Source organism: Agelaius phoeniceus, chromosome W (genome assembly GCF_051311805.1).
Source record: "Agelaius phoeniceus isolate bAgePho1 chromosome W, bAgePho1.hap1, whole genome shotgun sequence".
NCBI classification, from domain to species: Eukaryota; Metazoa; Chordata; class Aves; order Passeriformes; family Icteridae; genus Agelaius; species Agelaius phoeniceus.
The window spans coordinates 19,225,636-19,252,771 of NC_135301.1; the positions used below are offsets into that span (position 1 = coordinate 19,225,636).

General features: G+C 42.2%; 1 protein-coding gene across 3 annotated transcripts in view; it reads left to right on the top strand.

Annotated features, from left to right (window-relative positions):
- LOC129132432 (E3 SUMO-protein ligase PIAS2-like) overlaps nucleotides 1–5,523 on the top strand; it is a 35,388-nt gene extending 29,865 nt beyond the window's left edge. The window contains exons 11-13 of one of the 3 annotated variants that reach the window (XM_054651507.1): nucleotides 1,040–1,179; nucleotides 3,019–3,056; nucleotides 4,886–5,523. In XM_054651507.1, coding sequence (XP_054507482.1) covers nucleotides 1,040–1,179; nucleotides 3,019–3,056; nucleotides 4,886–5,071 — 364 coding nt within the window. In that variant the 3' untranslated portion in view covers nucleotides 5,072–5,523. The remainder of the gene's footprint in view (nucleotides 1–1,039; nucleotides 1,180–3,018; nucleotides 3,057–4,885) is intronic. The other 2 variants (XM_054651506.1, XM_054651508.1) reach the window with 2 other exon arrangements.
- Nucleotides 5,524–27,136: the final 21,613 nt, after the last annotated feature.

Consider the following 27,136-nt stretch of genomic DNA (forward strand, 5'->3'; position numbering starts at 1 on the left):
CCTTCTGTTTTGCCAACTCTTGAAGTAATGAGTAGGTGTACTGTGTCTCTAGTTCACAGGAATGTGTGATTTTTGGTGAGCAAATAGTTGGTCATCTTCAACCACTTTCAGCAGCAATACTGAAATTCTGTTGCTTTTTGTGAGGATTGTGGAGGAGTCCCTCTGCAAGAGACATGGTTTTTAATTTTTATGAGAAAAAATAGCTGCAAATGCATATCTTAATGAAGTTTCAGAAGGCACCGAGACTTGCTGCCATGCTCCTGTGCTTGTTTGAGATGGCTATGTGAAGGCAGCAGTCTGGGGAGGAAGACATGAGTGTATAACACTCATGGCTGGTGGGCTGGAGGGAGCAATGCAGAGCAGCTGGGAATGGGATTCTGGGGGGACTTGGAGTTTATGAAATATTTTATGCATATGGCTGGTGCCTGAATGCCTGTGGTGTTATCTTTAACAGTGCTGTGAAGTAATTGGGCAGCAGGTGAGGATGCAAAAGGGTTTTAACTAGTTGCATGCTCTTGGAGAGCTGAACTTAGCTTGGGCTCAGACTGTGAGTAAAGATGGGTTTTGATATTTAACTCCCATGTGTAATCTGTGCTTCAGAGGCTGAATAATGGTCACTTGCACCCTTGGCATGACAGGTTGTCACTGAGGAACAGTTATATAGAGAAATTTAAATAAGCACTCTCCTTCTGTCTCTGGCTACCTGCACATACCTTCCAGGGTACTCCACAGATAGATTACTTACTACATTACTTTCTCTGAATGGTAGACTGTTATAAATTACTCCAGCACTGTACTTTGTTTTAATGCTAACTTGCTCTTATGTCACAGCTGCTGTTGAGAGCCAAGATAGGGTCATGTTATTATGAAGGCTGTTATGAAAGAGGAAATTAGAGTTGGAATACTGTACAGTGAGTAGCCATGCTATAGTTGTATTATAACATAGTGACCCTGTGGATGAAAGTGCACAGTGGTGCATAATTTTTTTTCTGTAACTAACAACCAGGTTGTTTGTAATTTCCCATGCTGTTTGAAACAGGGTTCTTGTGTATCAGCCACCTACTGTCAGAGTGCCCAGCATGACAACGGTTGATGCTGCTGCTATTCCACCTTCATTAACAGACTACCCAGTACCATTCCATCATCCACCAATATCCAGTATTTCATCAGACTTGCCAGGTAGGTGGTGCTTATTTTTCACGTGTATTTTGACAGCATTATTAACTTGTGGGGTGGGTAAAAAATTGGAGAATTGATCAACTGTTTTTAATGGAACAAGACTATATGCAGTATTGCACTGATGTGATGTCTAGACAAGCCCAGTACAGACTTTTTTCCAGTTTCAGATTGCATTTTGCAACAGGGATGTGACAAACATTGCTTCTGGGGTACAAATTGGCACTTTGAAATGGCAACCAGAAACACTTCTTGCTATGTTCAGTTAGACTTTGTGTAAACATCTGATAGTTATGTGTTGTAGATGCGAGGGAGAGTAGCTACTTCTTTAAATTAATAGATGTAGGATGGCACTGACTCATCCAAACCCTAGATGTAGATATTCTGCTAACTGATTGTAGTAGTGCTCTGTCTAGACTGTATGAAAAAGGTGTTAAGGTGAGCTACAATCTGTAAGCTGACATCTATTGACTTTCTTTACCTAGACATACCTTAAATGCCTATGATGTATTCTTCAACACTGCTGCTAAATATCAGACAAAAGGTGGGGATACTGATTGTTTTCTATCCTGGCTCCTTGAAAAAAACACTGTGTATAGAGACTCTGAGGGTTCTCTTTGCTGGCTGTAACAAACCCAGAGCCCAGGAAATGGTGACTTGTGCTGACAGGTGTCACATTGCCCTCCTGTACTTCCCCTCTCCCCCTTTCATTGCCTGCATTCATTTCTGCCCTGAAACATCGCCCATTTTTTTCCCTCTTCTTTCAGCACCAGTTTGGCAGTGAAATGGATATAATTCCCCTTGTTTCTCTGTCCATTTTGTTTCCCTGTCCATTTTGTTTCCCTTACTGCTCCCTCCTTCTACTTCTCCCTTGTTAAGACATTGGTTGTCTTCCCAAACTGGATAGGAGAGAAAGCTCAGAGAGCAGAAATCTAGAACTGTTGTCTATCTCTATTGACTGAAGTTCTAAAATGTGCAAGACCAAAACAAGCTGTCAATTCTGTAAAAGCAGCTAAGCTTAAATCTCCTTCAATTTTTTTCTCTGATGGAAAAAGGGGAGATGTCACTGGCCAGAACAGATTTGGAGGTGAGAGGAGAGGGAGGGAAGAAGTTTACCATTTTTTTCTGTTGACATAGCAAACACAAGGCCAATATTTAACAACAAAACAAAAAAAGGCCATAATTTCTCATTGGTTTCATATTTTTAAACATCTTGCCCTAAATGCTTACACGCTACTGGTATAAAAGATGGATGCTAGTTGTCACTGATCTTAGAGGATATACCTTGAACTACTTGTAGTTTCCTCTTCTTTGTCCCTTTTATTTGTCTAGACACAAAAAATGATATTAAAATGATGATATTAAAATGATGATATTAAAAATGTTTTCTTATTGACTGCCCATGGGTGGGGGAAGAGATCTGCTGCTTAGTTTTGGACTTGTGCATGTTGTGACTTTACTTCATTCCAGCATCTTTATTGTGATGACACTCTTCATGTCCCGGTTTGGCCAAGTCAGGTACAATATGCTGTGAAACTTGCATTATGAACCAACAGCTCCAAATGGCAACCTCCATCTAAGCAACCTCATTGAACCACCCAGCAATATCCAGTGAATAATACATCATTGTGTCATCCTCATTCTTGAAAAGAGACACATGTACTAGATAACACATTTTGCTGCTGTCTGAGGTAGTCATTGAGAGTGGTGTCACAGTAGTATATTCCATTTAGAAGCTGTGTAACAATTGCAAAATCTGTTCTATGACCACAAAAAAAGTTCCTTAAATTTGTTGTGTATGCATAAAAGAAAGACTCATCAATTTATTATCCTTCTTTCTAGGACTGAATTTTCTTTCACTAATCCCAGTTAATTCACAGGTATGTTTCTGAACTGCTGTGCGGTTAATTTTCAAGTCTGTTTTTTTGTGACATACTGCTCAAATAACTATCACATTTATGCAGTCCACTTGCTTAGACCTACCCACAGACCTGGAAAATCCATTTTCCCAACAAGAGGTGGTAATGAAAATGCATTAAGGGAGGATTGAGTTTAGCCTTACTATGATAAATCCAGGCGTGGAAACTCAGTCTTTATTGGTAGTTTGCCTTTCTAGGCAAAACAGATACTTGCACAGCACTAACTTAAATACACTCAGGGTGGTGAGGCACTGGGATAGGTTGCCTAAAGAAGCTGTGGATGCCCCATCCCCGGAAGTGTTCAAGGCCAGGTTGAATGGGGCTTTGAGCAACTTGGTCTAGTGGAAAGTGTCCCTGCCCAAAGGCACGGGTTTGGAACTAGGTGGTCTTGAAGGTCCCTCCCAACCGAAACCATTGTGAGATTCTATGATCATGTACTCCATGCTCTGAGTTTATGCTGTCTATCTGCAGGCCAGATTAAGCTCTGTAAATAGACCACACTGATTGTTATTTCTGTTCTTTTTCATATTAGTAGAAGATTAGGTTCTAAAGAAAATATCATCATTAATTTGAAGGGCACATGACTGAATACTTTTATAATAAATTCTCCATGCAACACTTCAACTCCATTTGCTTTGGATTATATGGAAATTTTGTAGGTCATAAGGAACCAGGTGGTATTTTTCCTTCCCTGGAAATTTAAACTTTACACCATTAGGGAGAACAATTTTTACTGTAACTAGATTCCTATGTAGACAGACTACAGCCTTGAAATGTGGGGGAATATCAGCTCCCTAAGACAAGAGGATATGAAGCAGACTCTCTTTTTCACCTCTGTCACTAGAATAAAACAGTAGTAGGTCTCTTAGAGTAGAGTTGACTTTCTGGTGTCTTAAAAATGAAGGATGAACTTCCTCCTTTTCTTTCCACTTACTGCATCTCGCAATACTCTGTGCCTGACCTTGAGATCTGAACTGCCAAAAGTGGGAATAACAGAAGTTTGTTCATGCGGAAGACTGCAAGCAGGTATGCTGCTATGAACTGTCCATTTTGGACAGTTCAAACAGCTCAGGCTCAGTTTCAAACATATGCCCAAGATTTGAATCCACAGGGTAAGAGAAAATAAAGTGTGTCAAACAACATGTGTATGGGGTGTCTTATCTTCTTTGGCATCTGGCAACCTTGTTCTGTTTCTTAATGCTTAGAATGTTCAGCTCTGAAATGGCTTGTCTTTCACTTCAGGAAATGTAAATCAACTTAAGAATTTTTCTTTATCAGACTTTATCAGGGCTCATTTATCACTAATAAAATGTTTCAATACCTGCATATATTGTTACAGGTGTATACTATGAAAATGTTGATTAGTACAGCTGCTGCTATTTGAGGGGATGAAATTATTCTAACCTCCATTGAAGGAGCAGAAAGTATTTTGCTGCCTTTCATGATGAAAGGAGCCTGAAATAGGCTATTGGGCCTGGTACCTATGGGCAGTGAACATTCTCCAAATGTTAAGGGTTTTTGTGGGTGTGTTTTTTTTGTGGACATGATAGTGTTTCTTCATCCACTAATAAATGTTCAAGAGAACTAGTTAATAAGAAAAACAAAAAGGGGAGGATGAGGGAGAGGACTCATGGCTCATCTTAGCTTCATTACTTGCTGGTTTGCAGAACTCTGGTTTTTGCTATGCATGTGTTAGCAAGGTTCTGATAGTAAAATGTTTTGTGCTTGTCGCTCTTCAGAGTCTACATTTCCCTTGTGCAGTTAATCTCTTCATTCTTCATTGTTTCAAGCAGTACTGTCCTCCTATGTTTTTGGATAGTCTCACCTCAGCCTTAACAAGCAGTGTGCCTGGCAGCATCATCACATCAACCAGCCACCACGAGAGCAGCACACATGTTAGCTCCTCCAGCAGGAGGAAGACAGAAGTGATAACCAGAAGCAAAGGCAGTGCTCCTGACATCATCTCACTGGACTGAAACAAGGGGCAGCACAGGACTCCCAGAGAAATTGCACAGAGCTGCTACTTATATCTCTGGAAATTCATAATCTTGGAAGTTATTCTGATATTTATTGAAAGGATTTGCCTTCTGGAAAATGGAGTAAATTCATCAACACCAAACAGAAGTGATAGTTTTTTTTTCTTACTCATTAAACAGCTGGCATAGAAAAGGCCCCCTTCATAACATGCATTTATGCTTTTGGTTTGTTCTGGGGAAACTTTGTTGCTGGGTGGATACCACAAATGGTTTTTAATTTTGTTGTAAAACACAGGAATACTGTAAAAACAAACAAAAAGCTTTTTAATAAAAAAGGGTGCTTAACTGCTCTAGAATAACAACAACCTGGACAAAAGTGCAGAAGTGTATGCATTGGTGAATTTTTAATGTTTTCACTGGGGCCTGTAATAAACTTCATTTAAGACCATGAAGCTTTGAAATAGCCATAACTTGTGTTGTATGTCTCTTGTTCCCCATCTTCCCCTTAACTGGGGACATAGGGGAAGCCAATGTAAATGGGATTGTTTGGTTTGGGTTTTTTACCCTAATTTCATGTTTTTCACAAATGCAACAAAATCCTAAGCTGTTATGACTTAATGTTCTTTGGGCTGGGGCAGAGACAGACTATCTATCTATGCAAAACCTGCATTACACAGTCTCTGTGCCATCATGTCGTAATTAGGACACATCCCCACTACCAAAAGCTCCAAACTATGCACAATTGAATGTAGTTGAATTTCCGGTTGGAGAAATTTAAGAAGTGATAAGAAAAAAGGCCTTTAAACTCAAATTTAGATTAAGTACACTTTGAAATTGCCAGATGATCAAGTGAAGGTTGTGCTTTCTATGGCAGCTGTAAGAATAAAAAAAAAGGAATTGCTCTCTCCAGTGCAGGATTACTGAATAGGATTTCACACTTGTGGTTTCTGTCACTTCAGTAACTGCTGTATTCTGTGTGGGAATACTGCACTCTGACTTGCTGTGGGGAAGGCTTGACTTTTTGGAAGATAGAAGCTGTAATAACTGCACAGTATTTCCATAGTGTTTCTGGGGGTAACCTCAGCAGTACTCTATATAGAAGGGGTTACAGATCAGGAAAATAAAGTCATTTTCAGAGAGCTGGAATAATGGCATTGTCTATGGATGCTGACAGAGCAGCTTTTCCAAGTGTTATGGTTCTGTTGAGTAACTGTATTTAAAATTATTCCCTGATAACCAGCTTTCACTTTTTCCTAATTTCATGTTCTTATTTCTTTAGTCAGATCTCTGTTGCTTTTTGCCTTCCATTACTATTACAGTATTTGAATTAAGTACATAGATGAAAAAATATTTGTCTTCGTGTTATAGATGAGTAATGCAATGGTTGACTCTCACAATTCAAGAGCAAATATTAAGAGAAGTTTTGTAGCTATATAGTTATGTTTCCCCTCCCCCTTGCACTGTTATCATGGGATGGCCTGGGTAGTCGGGGCATTTGGGAGGATCAGCTTGTTACTATGGTAGCACCTGACCTCCAATCAAGATGTAAGAAAGTGATCACCACTGGACAGCGAAGAAGGAGTCAATTGACAAGACTTTGGGAGGGGCTAGAGGTATAAAGAGAAGAACATCCATTTTGTGGATGAGCACGTGGTGATAGAATCCTTTGCTCCCAGCGCTGTATTATTTTCTTTATTCAGTCCTCTGTTGTATTTTTGTGAGAGACAACTGCTCACTTTAAAAATTTTTAAAGGTTCATTAAACCTTGAGAGGAATAGCGGATTTATCTTTACAAATGAGCTGTGGGTCTGCTGGTAGATAAAACTAGCACTGGGAGATAAAAGAAACAATGGAAAAGATTCCACTGATTGATGAATGGAAAAAGATATTTGCTTTTACAAATAAACTTTAGGTTTGCTGATAAATGAAATTAGACATTGAAAGATGAAAGAAACAATGGGGAAGAAAAACCCCTAAATTCCATAAGAATTAAAAATTAAAAGGGAGGGTTATACATTAGAGGGAAATCTTTGGTATCAGGCGTATCGGGAAGCCTGTACCTCTCAAGTACCTCAGCCAATGGGGAAAGAGAGAAGGGAAATGCGGCCGGGAAATTAGGATAAAAAGGGAGGCTGCGTCCTCCAAAAATTTGAGAGATCCCAGGGGAATGCCCCATGGCCTCTCCCTTTATTCAAATAAAGTAAAAGGACTCCTCTGTCTCCTTTTCGAACATAAACCTCTGGTGTTTGTGGATTAATTTTCCTAATAACCTTAACAAAAATTCAACAAAAGGACTAAAGGAAAAATTGCAGTGCTGGGAACTGCCCTCATGCCTGCCCACCACATGGCCGGTTCCTCTTCAAGATGGATGCTCAGTCTTTTATACTCTTGGGGGCTGCATCAGCCAACCCTGGCCCCTCCCAAAGTCTGTCAGTCAACTCTTTTTTGCCGTGTATTGGTGGAGACTGCTTTCTTGTAACTTGATTGATGGGTCAGGTGTTGCCATGCCACACCCCCCAGCAACAATCTTTACCATTCCAAACTGCCTCATGTAAGGGGCACATGTGCACACCTTCTACCTGTCCTAGACAACCCAGGCTGTCCGATGGCAACAAAACGAGAGCAAGCTCCTGGACTAAAGTGATTTCAGCTATTATTATAAGAAAAAGAAAGGCCTAAAGCAAGAGAACCCACAAGCAAGCAGGAGTGTTCCCATCGAGGGTGCTGCCGCACTGGCGCAAGGTCTTCTTTTCAGCAGCAATGTAGTGATGTCCCCGATGTCCCAGATGGAGCGGCACAACTTCAGTGGTCGGAAGCCCCCTTTTTATCCATTTGTTTGTCCCTTTGGATTGTTTTCTCTTTGGATCCTTCATTTGCATGAAGGTTTAAGGTGCTTGATTGGCCCATTACAGTTCTGTCCAGGCTGGCTTGTTTCACTTGTGGGGTGGTGGACTTTACTTAGGTGTATTATGGTACGTTGAGTACCGTATTTCTTATAACTACCCTTTTAACCCCTTTTACAATATAATAACCAAACTAACAGTACATGCTTAATGATCTATCAACTATTTTACAACGGTTTCTAACCTATTTTTAACAATTTCCCCCCTCTAACTATTTATTCATGCTTCCAGCCTGCATCAACCTTTTAAAGTTCAACTTCTACTTTTCTCAGTTTCTTGTACTGTTCAAGCATATCTCTGGCATTCTGATCATTCTGTTCTTTTATTAACATTACTTTTTGGCCATTTTTCCCTTCTACATTACCTTGCAACATGATGCTGCTTTGGACAATGCTGGTTACTATCTGGACTAGACATGGAATTGCACATGGTAGAAATATTACACTTGCTAGTGCACACACTACAAAGAAGACCAATTTCTTCCACCATTTACCATTTCAGGTGAACAAGTTGTCCCACCAATCGGAGTTTTCAAACAAGGGGGTCCATTTTTGTGTACCAACATAAGTTAGTTTACTAATATTTTGATTAATGTTTTTAATTACATGACTATGGTCATCGATCTCTAGGCAGCATTCTGAAGTATTAAATTTCCCACAGATCCCTCCTTCCTCTGCAAGGAGGTAGTCCACTGCCAATCGGATCTGGTAAATTACTGATCGCATTTGTTGTTGCTGCTGGTTTAATAGATAAATGGTCAGAGTTGTTTGATTGGACATGATTTCAAGTACTGCTTGTAAACGAATGATTTGATTTAGCATATATACTGGGGTTCTGTACCCCCAGGATCCATCTTGGGCCCAGGTAGCCAGCCCATAAGTATCTATAATCCTATCTGGGGTCCAAATTTCATTGTTCCAATTGTGGGTTCCACCAAATAAACTCCTTTTCTTTCTGGCCAGATCATCATACACTGGGACTCCCAAGTTTGATTTTGCATCCTTAGGTAATAAGAAAAAGGATGGTTTTATTGCTCCAATTGTGCAACTCCCGGTCCACCCTCCCGGTAACTTCACATATGCCGTGTTACCACAGATCCAAAATAGATTTTTAGGTGCATCCCAGAAATTAGAATCTTGATTTGTTCTATGTTTCCAATATTTGGATAAGTTTTCTATTGCCCAGAACAGGTTGGTATAATCTCCTAAGCATTCAAACCTTTTTTTCTTTTTCACTGTATACACATCTACTTTCAGTTTTTTCTATTGACCAATATGAATGAGGAGTTTCTGGGATCCACCTGGTATGTGTGTCATTTGCTGCCAGGTATCTTTTACATGGAGTTTCTCCTACTTCCATAGCATACATTTTCCCTTTTCTTGATAAACACTCTTCCCCTATTATTGTTGATTTAAGCTTCCACTCCTCTTCTTTTGGGTACTACCATGTTTTTTCTTGATGTAATCCATTTAAAAATGTCTAAGGGACTTAAACTGATACCATCCCATGGCCAAATTTCACTTAAGTGTGTCCCACCACACACCCAACAATCAGATTAAATTCTTTTGTAATCTTTTCCACCATATCAATAAAAAGATTCTTACCATATATTTGTCCCTCTCTATCCCTTTGTCTTTTCAATTGCACTTCTTTCTCTTTGAATGTATCCTCTAAGTTGGTTTCACTTTCTTGTTTAAAACATACCCATCTTTCTTTCATAGGGCACTCTCCTGACACCCTCTGGCTTGGGTTTGCAATATTTTTAGCCAACCAATATATCTTATTATCCTCTTTACAGGTTGTTAACTGGGAGTGATCGATACATTTGGGATTTATGTTTGTGTGTACTCTGATTAATACACTTACTGTATCTCCTCTATACAAGGGATAGTAACACTTCTCACAAGTGTTTCCTCCACTTCCAAAGTGGATGAGTAGCAGCATTGCTACCAGTGGGAGTCTGGTGCAGGCTGGCCTCCTCACCTCTCAAACCACAGGGGTTTTCTTGGTGCCCAGAGAGTATTTCCCTGAGGTAGTTCCCGATCCAGTCTTGCCTCCCACCTCTGGTTTCCCCTTCTTCTGGAGACATTCTGCCATGACCCTTATCATACCGACTCCCTTCCCTCAATTTGGTCCCAATTAAGGTTGCAAGGAGAGTGGCCTATGGAACAGTACTGGAAACTGAGATGTTATTTTGATTGTCAATTCTTAGCTAAACAAAACTTGAACTTTAATTATAACAAACGTTAACAAACTTTAAGGATATACAGATAACAATGCAGATGTTTCCCAAGGGGGGGTTGTGTTCAGGGTTGCGCTTCTTTCAGTGCTTTTCTCAGGACCAGTTTCAAGTCTTTATCATCTCTGCTGGCTATAGTCCATTCACTTGCCTCAGCTGGGGGTTGTATTGGACCTTCACTCGACTTGCATGAGTCCACCCCAGCTCCTTTGTTCTTACTGCAGTGTTTGTAGTAAGCAGCACCTGGAAGGGGCCTTCAAAGCAAGCAGTTAGTGGAAGGTTTTTCCATTATTTAATCAATACCCAGTCTCCCAGGTTAATACCATGTATTTTAAAGTCCAGTGGGGAAGTTTGGGGAAGGTAGCCCTTTTTCCTTAGTTCTTCTAGGGTTGTTGTTACTGTTTCTATATATTTTTGCATTGTCATCCCTCCCTCTAGATCTTCCCCAGTACTGTACAGGGTAAGCAAGAATGGCAGCCCAAACAACATTTCCTAAGGAGAGACCCCTAAATCTGTTCTGGGTCTCTTTGTTATTTGTAATAGGGCTAGTTGTAAACATTTGACCCAATTCCATTGGGTTTCTAAGACCAATTTTGTTAAGATATTCTTTAAGGTTTGATTCACCCTCTCGACTCTCCCAGAACTCTGAGGGTGCCAAGGGGTGTGTAACTCCTACTTTATTCCCAGAGCCCTGGTGATTTGTTACAGAACACTGGATGCAAAGTAGGGGCCACGATCCTAATCAATAATATTTATTAGCCTGTATCTGTCGTAGCGGCGGGAGAGATGCGACACACCATATGCGATGAATAGCAAATCCCGAAGTTTATTGAAACTCCACACATATTTATATTAGTGTTAATGAAGCTTATACATATTGCAAAAGCCGAGCTCATTATTGGTTAAAGCACACTTAGATCAAACACACCTACTTCTATCTCTTAACAATTATTTTGCTTCTATGTGTACATTCTTCTAATTTCTCTACCTTGGGATAGCTACATTTTCTGGCAAGCAATTTTCTCCCCCGTCTTCCCGTTTTAGAGAAGGTCACTGTGACCTTCGTCAGTAATTAGGCACCGGTTGCTCAGTTCCCAGCTTGTTTCTCTTACCCTTATCCATCGGTATCACATCGGAATGTCCTTTCTCAGCTAACCAATTATCCAAAAAGCTCTCTACATGTATCTTGGAATAATTTCTTCCAAGAGAACTTTCATCACAGTTTGGGCTGTCTCCCTTCTCATGGAGAACGCTTCAACCCAGTGTGTTAGATGGTCAACTATGACCAATAGGTGTTTAGACCCTTGGGCTGGGGTTAATTCAGTAAAATCAACCTGAATACTCTGGAAAGGTCTTATGGCTAATTTCCTCCCTCCCAGAGTGGTTTTTTGTTGCAGTGTGATGCCATTTCCTGTTTCACATATCCCAACCCCTCAGATGCGCCAACCTTTTTTTTTTAAGGGACTCTGTGAATCCCTGTGAGAGGCGTGTCCACCTAAGTTGTTGTTTACATTTGCAGTCTGGGTCTTCCCATTCAAAGGCAAACCAATTCCTGCTCCCCACCTCTAACGGACAGGCCCAGAAAGCATCCTTCAAATCTATTACTGAGAACCATGCATGTTCCCATGGAATTTGACTGAGTCCATGGATTTGATACTATTGGATATCTGGAAATAGTTCGCTTGTTAATTCCCTCAAATCCTGCACCAATCGATAGGTTCCATCAGCCTTTTTGACAGCTAGAATGGGTGTAATATGTGGTGACATGCATGGTTCCAGTATGCCTTCTTCCACGAGTCCCTGTATCACAGGTGTTAGTCCTTTTTGGCCTTCAGGGGAAATGGGATGCTGTTTTACCTGAATAGGGGGAATTTCTGACTGTATTTCTATCTTAATTGGTGGAATATTTAACAACCCTTGCCCGCCCCCTTCTGCCCAGACTATTGGGTTAATTTCTCCCATATCCCGTTCAGTTAATAACATTATTTGGGGTACCATCCTCCCCTCCTTTGGCACTACTCCAATTCCCATCTTTACTTGCAGGTCCTGCCCCAATAAATTACAACCTAGTTTCAGGATATAAAGGAAGTCAGCCCTGCATTCCTTTGAATTACCTTTTATAATTATACCCTCTATAACTTGGGCTCCCAAAGGTTCCTCTTTTGCTCCCCACACTTGGCAGATTTTTTTGCCTAGCTGAGCCCCTCTGGGGCTTAGTCACACAGGATCAATCAGCACCTGTGTCCACTAAAAACTCATATTCTTCGCTCTGGGGGCCAATTCCTAAGTTTACCAGGGGCTCTATCTGGTGTCTGATCTCATTCCCCAGAGCATAGAGCCCCTAACACTCCTAATCATCATTTCTTCTCAAAATCTCCTCCAGGGTGTCCTGTTCTTTCTCAATTGCTTCATCCATTTGTAATTTTTTACAGAACCGATTAACATGTTGCTTTTACCGCAGTAATAGCAATATACATCATCTGATGGTGGTTTTTTCCATTTACTCCCCTTTATTTTCTGATCCCCTTTTGGCTCCCCTCTTCCCATTCCTATACTTTCTCTTGCTACTGCCACCATAATTTTTCCTTTTGTTCTGTTCTTCTCTTCGCCTCTCCTTAAATAAATTTTCAGAGCTTCCCTTAACAACTCGTTAATTCCCCTTTCCTCCAGTCTTCTAATTTTTCTAATTTCCATCTAATGTCAGACCAAGCTTTGGTAACAAACTGTACTTTTAATAATACTTGGCCCTCTGGTCCATCAAGATCAATGTTGGAATATAGCTGAAAATTTCATTTTAATTGATTTAGCCATGCCCCCGGGGACTCATCCTTTTCCTGACACCCATCAAATGCTAATTTGATATTGCTGCTTTTTGGTACAGATTCTTTTATGCCTCTTATAATTAGGGTCCTATAGTCTTGCATATTTCTCCAGCCCTCTTCCTGGTTGGGATTCCAATTTGGATCCACTACAGGGAGGTTTTGCTCACCCAGGGGTCCCGTACAATTTTCCTTCTCCCAGATCTTTATCCCTCCTGACCTTATGAGGCATATCTCCTCTGGGGAGAAGAGGATGTTTGTTGTTCTATTTCTAGAGCTCCATACTGCTGTATTGTTGTTCTTCTATTTCTAGAGTCCCATACTGTTGTTATCGGATTTCTAAAGTCCATACCGCCTCAGTGTGTTCTCACAGCTGCAGATCTTCACAGCACAGACTCCTTCTTCTGCATGTCATTCTCGCTCAGTTCAGGGCTCCTTCAAGGCTCTCCCTGGCTGGCTAACCCCGCCCCCTTTTATCCCAGTTATCTTCATTGGTCACAGCTGCAGCCCATCAAGGACAACCGGGACCTCCCGGGGCAAAGCCTATATACAGATATTCAAGTACAATGCATTTCCTCTACTATATTTCCCCCTTTTCTTTTACTTACAGAACCAGGTTTTTCATACAATACTTCAAGTACAATACACACATATTTCCCCATGACTCAAAGGCCACCTCTACCATAGATGTTCATAACAGAATGCAGCTCCCCCCAGGTATATATATTGGGACCCAGGAACTGATCTATTTGCTGTGTGGTGCCGATTGGGTCTTTGACCAGGTTACCCAGCTCTTTCTTAAATGTTCTTACTTCAGAAGCTGTCAGGGGTGCATTTACAAAACCTATTCCTCCTACCCCCCCCCCCCCCCCCCCCCCAACTAGTGGAGCTTCCCTCAGAGGAAACAGCCTGTCTGGATTTACTTCTGGCCTTACACCACTATTTGATCAGGTATTACAGTAAGGGCCAGCATCTGAAGGGTTATTTGACTGGCTCACTAATTCTTTGTTATTGCTTTGGGTGGGTTCAGCTGTTAGGTTGGAGGATATATCCAGGGTTTTTTTCTCAGGGAAAGGTGTTGTATTCTGACTTACAGATGAAGCAAGATGCAAGTTAGTGGGGGTAGGAGGGAAAAAGCATCAAGGGGTGGATATATATGGGGGAGTGGGGTTGTTGGAGGAGGTAAAAATTACATGGAGATTCCCTGAAGAGATAGAGGAGAAGCAGGGATCACTGGAGAGGATAAAGATAGGTTTTGAGAAGCAGAAGGCTGGGAGTTAAGGCGGAGGGGGTAGCTTGATAGTTAGGAGGGAGAGCTGGTGGGGTTACATAGTCCAAGGGATCCCACCTTTTTTGAATAATTCCTTCCTTTTATCTTTTTCCTCTGATTTCTGCCTGCTATAGGTAATAAATGAAAAAGCCAAATTAATAATAATAATGATAAATTTTTGTTTTAGGGACTGAAATACGGTCTCTGATAGCCACAATCAAAGGGACAGTGTCGAGCCTGGGATCAGCGCTGTGTGAACCCTGAGCCAACCTCTATCACATCGGATCCCCACTGTTCACGAATGCCGAATGCCGTCTCAGTCTCCTCAGTCTCCGTTGGGTTGGCTTTATACAGTTTTTCCGCCTGAGGCAGAGGTTCCTCTATTCTTTTCATTGCTTTGCATATTCATGCAGTCTCCTTTCTCTGTGAAGGGCTGGACAATGCCGTTTCTGGGAAGCGATGAATGCTGATGTCGCGTTATGGGAACCTGGCATTTGGATGCATGTTCCTGATGACTCTGGCTATCTTGATTGTAGATACTTATTGAGTATTCCTCGCTTTTGGGTGTTTCATGGATAGTGCGGGGAAAGGGCCCATCTCTGCACCTCTGCACGGGCTACGTCCTTTCACTTGCTAATTAGGTCTTCCCTTGCTGCCATCTGGGGTTTCACAATATTGTGTGGCAATCCTTTCCCTGAATGTCCGTGGTTTTAAACTTTAAAGATTTTCTGGTACAGCCACAACTTATTTCATGTATATTTTACATAAGCAGAAATTATTTCATAACATATATTACAATCCCTCCCCTTCTATATAAGCACATTAATTTGTGCTTCTTCCTACAATTTTTATGCTTTTCTACTATTTGTAAGTTTTTTGCTAAATCTGTCTAACTACTCCTAACTTCTAAAACTTATTTGTTTGGTGTTTCTTAGGAGGAGAAAGGGACCCTCTTAGTCTTCCTTGGATTCTTTATTTCTATCCCATTCTCTCTGTGGTACTTCCTGATATATTCTATAAACAACTCCATCATCTTTTATTTGTTCTTCAAATTTAGCCAAGGCTTCTGCTGCTTTACTCTCTACTTCTCCTTCTCCTAGTTTCATTATTTGGGACACTTTATAATTTAGCTTCTCGGGAGCATGCTCAGGGTCTATAGGCATAGCTGCTATCTGCATGCCCTGTACCACTGAATGTATCAGTCTAATGAAATATGGTATTAAGCAGGGTAGAAATATAACCCCGGCTACTGAACACAATATGACAAACACTATCTTCTTCCACCAAGCTCCCTCAAATAATTGAACCCACCAAGACGCCTGGAGGATAGAATTCCATTTCTGGACCAGGACATCTGCCACCTTCTTAATTTCTGCCGCAAGACGCCTGATAGTCTCCCCATAATCATCAATTTCTATACAACATTACAATTCGCTAAATTTTCTGCAGACTCCGCCTTCTTCGGCTAACAAGTAGTCCAATGCTATTCGATTTTGGTACACAAAAGCCCACATTTGAGAATGTTGCCTGCTTAACAGTTTGAGGGCCTCTGAGGTATGATTTGATACTATTTCGACTACCACTTGCAACCTTATTAACCTGTTTAATAGATAAATTGGGGTTCTATATCCCCAGCTCCTGTCCTGGGCCCATGTAGCAGGGCCATATTATTCTATTATCCTCTCAGCAGGCCACTCCTCCCCATGTCTTGCTGCCGCCTACAATAGGGAATTTCTTCTTTATGTCTCTCTTTTTCCTATTCAAAGTTTCATACAGAGGGGCACCCAATAAGCTACTTTTGGATCTGGGTAGTGCAAAGAAAACAGGTTGAATCATCCCTAACGTACAGGATCCTTTCCATTTTTGGGGTAATTCACTATATGCCTTTTTCCCCACAAATCCAATAAATCCCATTAGGGGCTTTCCATTTAATTTTTGTATTTTCAGGTTCATTCCAGTAACCCCTCAGTTCTTTCAGGGATTGGTAAGGGTTAGCTCCAGAGCCTTTGTTCCAACAAAGTCCAATTTTATCATTCCATTCACAATTTGTTCCCTTCTCATGACTCCAATATCCAGCAGGAGGTTCTGGTTGCCAGACCCTGCCTTTGCTGCTGCTTGAATTTACTGCTAAAGTGGATATACACAGGGATATCCCACTACCTCAGTATATTAATTTCCTTCTCTACTGACACAGATTGTTCCAATTACTCTTCGGTCTAACACCCATCCCTCAGGTCTCTGTATCATTCTGGAAACTTGAGTATTATCCCATTTTAAAAGCTGCTCTGGAGTTAAACTCTCACCTTTCCAAGGCCACTTCTCAGCTGATTTAAGCCCCCTGAAAATCCAACAATTAGTCCTAGTTCAGTAGCAATCTCCTGAATTAAATCTATAAATAGGTTTCTGTTTGGAGCAGACAATCCCCAATCGGTATACTGCTTTTCTAGTTGATCATATTGCTCACTCAGGGTCTTTAATCTCTCTTATTCCGTCCTCCTTTTCCTCACTTCTGACTCTTGCCTTTTTAATTCTTGGGCCACCTGTTTCATTTTACTTTCTGGATATACCCATTCTTTGTTCCTCGAAAAACAGAAAGTTTTATTGTATTGTAAGCAGGCCCTGTCATCGTTTTCCTCAAGAAGATCAAGAATAACGGGCTTATTACTGAGGGTGAGCCTATTTTCATATGTCAAATTTCTTCCAACCCAGTAAGTTTTTCTGTCTGTTACACACATTTCCAACTGAGTGTTGTCATAACACAATTGGTTCATTTGAAAATATGCTACAAGACTGATTTCATTTTTCCCCCGATCCACACCATGCGATTACATTGGGAACACGTAGGAACAGGTATTCACCCCTCATCCCTCTTATACATTCTACGTATGGGTGTTTCTGACTGCAGGTCCTTAGATCTCACTTTTTGGTTAAAACACACTGTTTTTCCATCCAATTCACATATTCTATATCGAGTGCCGTTTAAGGTACAGTACCCGCTTTTCCCATCACCGCGGCAGTCTTCAGGGTCTGGGTATGCTGAAATTCCCGTTTCTCTTTGTCCCTCCAGGTCAACCTGCAAGCATCGCCTGCACTCATTAACAGGACTCTGCCTTTCCATATGGAGCAGATTTTCAGGGTGCAGACTAGTTGTCCTGCACACGACTAGGCTCAGGCCCATCAGGATTCCCCATAGGTGTACTCCTCTGCCCTTGCCTACTCCCACTGGGTTGCCACCAGCAGTGAGGTAAACCATCTTCTCGGCAGCAAGAGTATTCTTCCGGGGTTTCATACCCGGACCAAGCCACATACCGCTTCTTAAAGGTGCCCCACCTCGATAGCTTGACCGCATCTGCTCTGCAAGGTACCTTATTCAACCTTAGGCACTCGACTGCTATGATTTGTGTCTTTGAGTCCAATTTTTCCCTTACCCTGTTTTTATACAACAGATACCACTCCGAGGAGTCCAATTCTATTATACCCAAATTAGTAGCGAGTCCTAAGATATGGCTAGTCAGATTTTGTTTGTCCTCGAGACACCTTGTGCACAAACCCTTAGGTCTATATCCCCTCTTACAATGCGTGACCCAAACCTCATTACAATATTCACATTTAAAATGAACAAATGGATAACATTCACAACCAGTCGTACAACTTATCTGATCCCTCTCAGTCATTTACTTGGTCGGCGCAATTTTATCTTTAAGTCTCCAGGGGGAGAGGTAACTTTCCACTCAGGTGTCTCTTCCCGGTGTTCAACTTTTTTTATTCGAGATGCGTGCATCCAGCCTTTCTCTGCTGTTTGAATAGCTGTGTCTGTAGTCAAAAGGACAAGAAAAGGGCCTTCCCAGTGAGGGGAGAGGGGGACCTCCCTCCAAGCTTTTATAAGTACTCTATCTCCCAGTTGTACTTTATGTGTAGCGAACCCCAAAGGGGTGCTCTGTGTCACTATCCCCTGCTTTTGCAATTCTTGTAGATTTTTATTTATTGCTATTAGGTAGGGTTGTATTTGACCATCCTTTAACCTAGGGTGTCCTACTGGCATCCCATGTTTGTAAGGCATATACCATCTCAAAAGGTGACAGCCCTGTCTCAGAGTGAGGCATGGTCCTGATGGTTAGTAAAGCTGGGGGGGGGAGGGGGGGCATTTTAGCCAGGACATCTTAGTTTCTAGCATTAGCTTTAATAATTGGACCTTTAACATCTGATTCATTCTTTCAACCTGTCCTGAGCTTTGGGGATTCCACGAGGTATGGTATTCCCACCGGATTCCTAAGGCCTCTGCTAGTTGCTTAATGATCTTTGAGGTGAAGTATGTCCCTTGATCTGAATCTATGTAATTTGCTATTCCATATCAGGGTACAATTTCTTCTGGTAGAACTTTTGACACTGTCTGAGCTGTAGCCCTAGAGCTTGGAAAGGCCTCTACCCAATGGGTCAATTTATCAACTATTACCAGTAGAAATTTATACCTCCCAACTTTGGGCAATTCAGTAAAATCTACCTGGATTCTTTCAAAGGGACGGTATGCTATTGGGTGACTTCCCAATATTGCCTGTTGTGCTCTGGCCAGATTAACCTTCTGTCAGATCATGCATCCTTGCACCTCCTGTTTAGCCAATTCATAGATCCCTTTACATTTGAAGAATCTCAGAAATTGTTCTGCAAGGGCCTGGGCCCCCCAATGTGTCTGTTGATGTAACCTCCTCAAGATTTTCCTGGTATAGTCCTTAGAGACAGCAGTTCTCTCCCGTCTGGTAATCTCCACTTACCTTCTTCTAGTTTTCCCCCTATTTTCTCATATCCTTCAATTTCTTTCTGGGAAGGATATGGGGGATATTCTTGGGCCTCACTTTCCTCGACTTCCAGGGTACTTACTTTCAGTAAAGCTGTGTTCTTAGTTTCCTTATCTGCCAAATTATTTCCTCGAGTTCCAAACTGTATACCTGCTTGATGTCCTTTCACGTGTATGATTGAAATTGCTTCTGGTTCCCTGACAGCTTCTAATATCTGTTTTATTATTTCCCCATGTACCAGCCCTCGTCCTCGAGTATTAATTAGCCCTCTTTCCTCCCAAATTTTTCCAAAAGTGTGAACTACCCCAAATGCATATTTTGAATCTGTAAAAATTGTCCCTTTCTTTCCTTTTAATCTTCCTAGAGCTCTCAATACTGCGTACAGTTCACATGCCTGAGCTGACCACCCAGCGCTCAGGGGTCCTGATTCTATTACTTCTCCTGACTTACTATCCACAATTGCATATCCAAATTTTCTTTTTCCTTCTATAACTCTCGCTGACCCATCTACAAACCATTTCTCTCCCTCTTCTAATTCCTCTTCCTCTAAATGCGGTCTTATCTTTGCCTGTAGTTCCACCACTTCTGCACAATCATGAATGGGTTCCCCTGAGGCATCTCCAAACAGAAATTGAGCTGGATTTTGTGCAGTAGTTGTTCGTAATTCTAAATCATGTGAATGGATTAATATGGCTTCATACTTCAAAAGCCTAGCATCTGTAAGCCATTTGTCTGCCTTCTGTTGTAGTATACTTCTTACATTATGAGGAGTATAAACTACCAACGGAGCCCCAAAGGTTACTTTCTTGGCTTCTTCTACTAATAATGCCACTGCCACAATTGCTTGTAAACAAGTGGGCCACCCCCTGCTTACAGGATCCAAAAGCTTTGATAGGTACCCCACTGGTTTCTTGGCCCCTGCCCAATCCTGTGTTAATACTCCATGAGCAGTATGACTACTAACATCCATGAATAACTGAAATGGCCTTTTTACATCGGGAACGCTCAATACTGGAGCTGCCATAAATGTTTCCTTCCATTCTTTGAATCTTTCCTCATCTTGTTCTGTCCATTTTAGCCTATCCGTGGTGAGTTTCTTATACAGGAATGTTACCTTTTCACTATATCCTTGGATCCACTGTCTGCAATATCCTAGAAGTCCCAGTAGCTATCTTATTTATCTCTCTTTTTGTCTGTGGGGAAGGTAGAGCAATGATCCCTGCCATCCTTTCAGGATCCAACTTCTTCTTTCCTTTTGTTAGCCAATGTTTCAGATATTTAACTTTGTGTCGTGAACGGCGGGAGAAATGCGACACACCATATGCGTGAATAGCAAATCCCGAAGTTTATTGAAAACTCACACATATTTATATTGGTGTTAATGAAGCTTATACATATTGCAAAAGCTGAGCTCATTATTGGTTAAAGCACACTTAGATCAACCACACCTACTTCTATCTTCTAACAATTATTTTGCTTCTATGTTTGCATTCTTCTAACTTCTCTACCTAAGATATCTACATTTTCTGGCAAGCGATTTTCTCCCCCGTCTTCCCGTTTCAGAGAAGGTCACTGTGACCTTTGTCAGTGATTGGACACTGGTTGCTCAGTTCCCAGCTTGTTTCCCCTATCCTTATCCATCAATATCACATCGAAATGTCCTTTCTCAGCTAACCAATTATCCAAAAAGCTCTCTACATTTCCCCCGTTTTTCTGTTGAACAAGCATGGTTTGATTAAATGTGGTAGTTATCATCTTTCGCACCATATTCTGTAAGCATATACAAAAGCAAGGCAAGACTAATACTAACAACAAAGCTACAATAGCTACTACAATGCTAATCTTAACAATAGAACGTAACCATGATCCTAAGTTTAAAGATTTGAGCCATCCATCCATACCAAGTCCTGATTCTACCTGTAAGTTCCCAGTTAACCTCCGTAACTCAGAGAGCTGTGAGTGTACAGATCGTGCATGATCAGAGAGATTCATGCAACACATGCCCTCAAATTCATCACAGCCATGGCCTTGTGCAAGTAAGAGAAAATCAATTGCAGCTCTATTTTGTAGTGTCGCATGGTGAATAGAATCTACATCAAGCAAAAGACTGGAAATTGCTAAAGAAGTTGCATTTGTTTGTTTAGCAAGCCAACACCCTAACCTATTTAAAATAGCATGAGCACCTGCTGCTGATACCCCTGGAGCTAAGAAAGATGCTGCAACTATGGCCGCTGGGGACCAAAACTTTACATCGTCTCGGCAGTCAGCTGCAAAGGCATGAGCCATTCGTCTGCCTCTACGATGGCGACGGCTCATGTTCAGTATGATGGACATGTTAGGTGTAAGTAGAGACAGCTGTCCAATTGTACATGGTCCCCCGTGCAGCATTGATGGGATACCGGCCCACGCACGGTCTCCACATAACAGGAAATATCCCGCTGGCAATTGAATAGGGTCATTTGATGAGACCGACACTCTTTTTGTTGTACAATTGCACCAGGCCAATGCATTCCGGTAGACAGCCATGCTAGAAGTTACAACATTAGAGTGGTTCTTGACTGACAGCAGGCTTCTATGGTTAAAATGAATGCATGCATCTGCCATCACTGACCCTAACAACTCCAACTCTTGGGGTTCCTGTGGTGCTATAGGAAAGCGGGAAATCCACTGATCCCAATTGTCCACACTCATCCTAGCATTGCTGACCTTACAAGTTGGCACATGTAAAGGGCACGGCCAGGGATCTGCTGGTAATCCAACCAAACAAGTTGTGAAAGGATTGCCAGGAGAAGACAATGACAGGCAAATAGTCTCTTGTTTGGTTAAGTTTGCCAGGGTGACCCATATGTTAGTCTTGGGCTGCGGTGGTGCCCATGCTTGATGGTCTACACTGTCCCCAACAGAAGCAAAAATTAATAAAGCAATAACATAAAGTTTCCATCAGACACAGCTGCTCGGGTCCATTTAGCAGGTACCCACAGAGATCCTATACATCTTTCTTTACATCATCTGTTTCTTGTACATAGTGACGAATCACAGCAGGAACCTTATTTTCCCCAAAAACACACAGGTGGTTCAAAACAAACAAACACTTTAACAATCTTTCTTGTAGCTCTCTGGTATCTATATATTTACTCAGATATCTTTTCAAGGTACCATTTGCTCTCTGCAACTGCATAAACAGCTCATGTAACCTCCTGTTTTGAACCTTTTTTGTAGAGGCATCCTCTATTTGCTCACACACTCCTGCAACATACAAAGAATCTGTTACAATGTTAAGAGGTCCAGAGAAATGCATCATGGCCCATACAACAGCCAATAGCTCCATCGTTTGCAAAGTGTCCAACTCAGTAGCTTGGAGTATATGATGATGCCATTGTCCCTCTTGTTGCCAGGTCACTGCTGCAGTTTTGGATTTTCTTCCTGCATCTGTGTAAGCAGTTATAGCATCCGATAAGGGCTTTAGTGATCTTTTTGGGCATTGAATCTAACCCCACTGTCCTATCACAACCCTTTTTGAGCAAATCAGCTAAAATTTCAATTTTCTGAAGAAGGGTTTTATGTTGTTGAAGTGGAGGAGATATCCATTCCAAGGCCCATGTCTCCCCCGTTTTTCTGTTTTGCTGAGTAAGTGCACCCAGTAAAAATTTTGGTCCACACCAAACTGTCAGCTGTATAGGGAGATCAAGGTCACATCTCCGAACACTGCCTTGTGTAACACAGTCCAATATCTGCTGCAGTGTCTCACCCTGTTCAGGGGTTATACGAACAGACTGTGCCGGATCAGTTCCCTTTAACAAAGGTCAAAGTTCATCTAACAGTTCATTGTTCGATTCGCATAGGTGGAAAAAGAGTATGCACCATAATGGAAATCTCCCCTGTATAATCAGCGTCTATTATTCCAGATAAAACAAACAATCCCATCATTGTAGCCGAGGAACGTCCTAAAAGCAAAGCTCTCATAGGTAATCCATCAATAATGAGTGGTCCTTTTACCCCAGTTGGAACCTTTTCTGGGTGAGTAGTTATCAGGGTCACTGTCCGCTGCTGCTGCCAGGTCCACTCCGAGGCTCCCGGCAGTGGCGGGCTGGAGGCAGGTTGAGCCGAGGAGGTGACAGCTGCTACTGGTGTCCGGGCGCAGGGAGCTGGTGGCCGGGAAGCAGAACTGCGCCGGGCAGCCGCAGAGCGGGTGGACCTCCCGGAGCCCGCTGCTCCACGGGGGGTGGGAGGCCCGTCCTGCCGCCCCCCCCCTTCAGCTCGGGGGTCGGGGCGGCTGTGGAGCGGAGCGGGAGGCGGCCGCGCTGCAGCTGTTAAGTCGCCCAGGACCGGGGCCGGCACGAGCCTCTCCAGCGGGGCGGCTGCGGGCGGCACGGCTGGAGTACGTGCGGGGGCGGGGGGGGGGCTGCTGCTTGAAGCAGGAGCTGATAGCTGCAGGGAGCTGCTGTCTGGAGCGGGAACTCGTGTCGGCAGGGAGCCGCCACTTAACGTAGATGCCGGTGCCGGCAGGGGACCGCCGTATGGGGCAGGAACCGAAGTCGGCGAGGGGGTGCCACTTAAAACAGGCGCTGATGTTGGCGGGGCCGTGTTGCTTAGAGCAGGCGCCGATGGGGGTGGGGAACTGCCGTTTAGAGCAGGAGCTAGTGTCGGCGGGGACCCAAACCAGTCTCTGTAACTCGTTTTTCTTTCACGGGCTACGCTAGTCTGCTGGGCAGCTCTTTCCTCTGCCTGGTATTTCAAGAATTCAGCATGCACGACCCGCCATAAACTTCCCAACTTTCTCGCGGCTTTATCAGCATCTATGACTGCCTGCCACAACTAATCCCCAAATATACGGCACTCTGATAACCTATGCACTGCGCGAGGAGTCCGAAAAAGTCTTTGAGCATAACCATGAGCTAACAACCCATGAAGCGTCTTCTGCAACTCTATACCCTTAACCGTACACTTTTATAAAAAGCTAGGAAATAAATTATATGCTGCTTGCCTTTCCTTATCCGTGTTGAAGATAACAGCGTGCTTCTTGCAGCTCTTTCAGGCTCCGGCAGCACGTCTCGGCCGGGCCCCCCTCTGGGGTCACCCAGGGCACGGCACCTTCCCTTTTTCAGCGGTGCTTTTGCCGTCCTCAGCTGCGATAGGACCTGAACTCCGCTCACGCCGCTGACCGTGGCTAGTCCCGAAGAAGAACGTCCGGGGTCACCATTTGTCGTGAACGGCGGGAGAAATGCGACACACCATATGCGTGAATAGCAAATCCCGAAGTTTATTGAAAACTCACACATATTTATATTGGTGTTAATGAAGCTTATACATATTGCAAAAGCTGAGCTCATTATTGGTTAAAGCACACTTAGATCAACCACACCTACTTCTATCTTCTAACAATTATTTTGCTTCTATGTTTGCATTCTTCTAACTTCTCTACCTAAGATATCTACATTTTCTGGCAAGCGATTTTCTCCCCCGTCTTCCCGTTTCAGAGAAGGTCACTGTGACCTTTGTCAGTGATTGGACACTGGTTGCTCAGTTCCCAGCTTGTTTCCCCTATCCTTATCCATCGGTATCACATCGAAATGTCCTTTCTCAGCTAACCAATTATCCAAAAAGCTCTCTACAACTTTGGGCTCAGTAAATTATAGTTTTGACTTCAAAACCTTTAATCCTTTATCTCCTAAGAAATTCAGTAATGCTATGGTTCTTGCCCTTACATCTTCTTCTCTTGGGCCAGCTACCAATAAGTCATCTACATATTGTAATAATTTTTTCCCTTCTACCAGCACAAATTGACTTAGTAATTGTTCAAGTGCCTGACCAAACAGGTTTGGTGAGTCTACAAACCCCTGAGGCAAAGATGTCCATATGAACTGCTGCTTTCTGTTGGTCTCTGAGTCTTCCCATTGGAAGGCAAAATACTCCCCGCTATCTTTAGCTAAGGGGCAGGTCCAAAAAGCAGCTTTCAAATCTATCACACTATACCAGGTATCCTCAGGAGAAACATTATTTAACAGGGTGTAAGGATTTGAGACCGTAAGGAATAGTGTTTTAGTCCTCCTGTTCACGGCTCTCAGATCTTGTACTAGCCTGTAACTACCATCTGTCTTTCATACTGCCAAGATAGGGGTGTTAAGCCTATGTCACTGTTGAGGCGGTCAGAACACAAAGCAGAGACCACAAGCAGTCTCAGATGGCAACTCTTTATTATCAAACATGGCTGACCTTTTATACACTTTCTAATTGTTTATACTTCTTCTACCCTAACTATTGGCCACAATAAATCAATATAACGCTGTTGGTGAAAAGTTACAGTGACTTCAACTAACTTTCTAAAAATACTTCATCCAGCTGCAAAGTTCTCATCTTTCTTCAATTCCTCACTTCTCTTGGTCTCCTTGGTTACAGCCTTGGAGAGAGCTCCTTATCAGCTTCTTCTTGCTTCTCAGCTTCTTCTCACTCCTTTAGCTAACAGGCCCGCTGTTAGCCCCTTCCACAATTCCCCCTTTTTTTTTTTTAACTGTAAATACAGCTGCAATGGATTTTTGCGAGGCTGTTTGCAAAAATCCAAGCAGACAGGGGAAACACAAAACAACAATCACAACCATCAACAAAATTAACATTCCCATTCTTAATACAATTGTTCCTGTCCTGCATCCATCTATAAGTGCTTTTAAATTTCTTAACTACTTTATCCTTAAAATTGATTAAATACATGTCCTGATATATGGTCTTAGCCAATGTCATCCGCACATTCTGCTTCAGCTGTGGAACCATCCATCCTGTCCCTTCCTGTGCGCTCCAGATAAGGTTTAACACAGCGAGCAGGAACCCATTGAGGACCATTATCTGTCAAAACACAGGCATAACCCCTCCCCCAGGTTATTAGTTCCACTGGACCAGACCACATACCAGTAATTAAATTCTTGACCCATACCTTGACATTTCTATGGAAATCTGGTTGCTTAGAATTCAAAGAGGAAAAATGCTAATAGAGTGGAGATAACTGTGAGTCAGGTAGAGGATGCAAAAAGTTTAACACATAAACAGCTTCATCTAATCTCACTTGAGGTAACTCCTGTTGTATTCCCCCTTTTTGTTTTTGAACCTGATGTTTAAGAAGACCCTTTACAATAATTGCTTGGCCCGAGGGGACATGTGGAATGCCTGTTGAATGCTCAAGCACGAAAGAATGCTTGCATTTTCTGCGAAGCATATGCTGGGCCATTATCTGTTTTTACGTGACATGGCACACGTAGGATAGAAAAGGCATGATAAAAATGACGAATAGCATCACGAGTTTTTTCTCCTGTGAATGCTGAAGCAACCATTGCATGAGAAAAGGTATCAACTGTGACATGAACATACTTAAAGTGACCACATTCTGGCATTTTAGTAACATCAGTTTGCCATTCCTCTAAAGCGCAAAGACCCCTAGGGTTGGTACCATAATATTGAGTGACATGAGTCATGTGACAGTCAGGACAAGAAGAAAGAATTGATTTTACTTCACCAGGAGACAATTTAAATTGCTGCTGTAAAGCTTGAGCACTGTGATGAAAAAATTGATGAGATAAAATTGCCTGCTGCAATGCATTAGGTACAGTTTTGATTGCAGCAGCAGCTACTAAAGAATCTACATAGGCATTGCCTTCAACAAAAAATCCTGGTAATGATGTATGGCTACGAATGTGCATGATGAAGTAAGAATGTTTTCAAGCACCAATAACTGTCCATAACTTCACTAACATGATAAACAATGGTTTCTCTTGAATATTATACAACACTGCTTGATCTAAATGCTTAACCAAATTGGCAACATAAATGGAATCAGTAACTATATTTACAGAATAAGGAAATAAAGTAAAAGCAAAAAGAACAGCAGAAAGTTCAACCAGTTGAGGAGATCCCTGATGAATCATTGTCTCATATTCCCAGTGATCATCCTTTCTCCAAGCCACAGCTGCTTTTCCAGTTTTCCCGGATCCATCTGTAAAGACTGTTATACCTTCCACTGGAACAGGAGAACAAATTTGTTTCCCTTCAAAAGGAA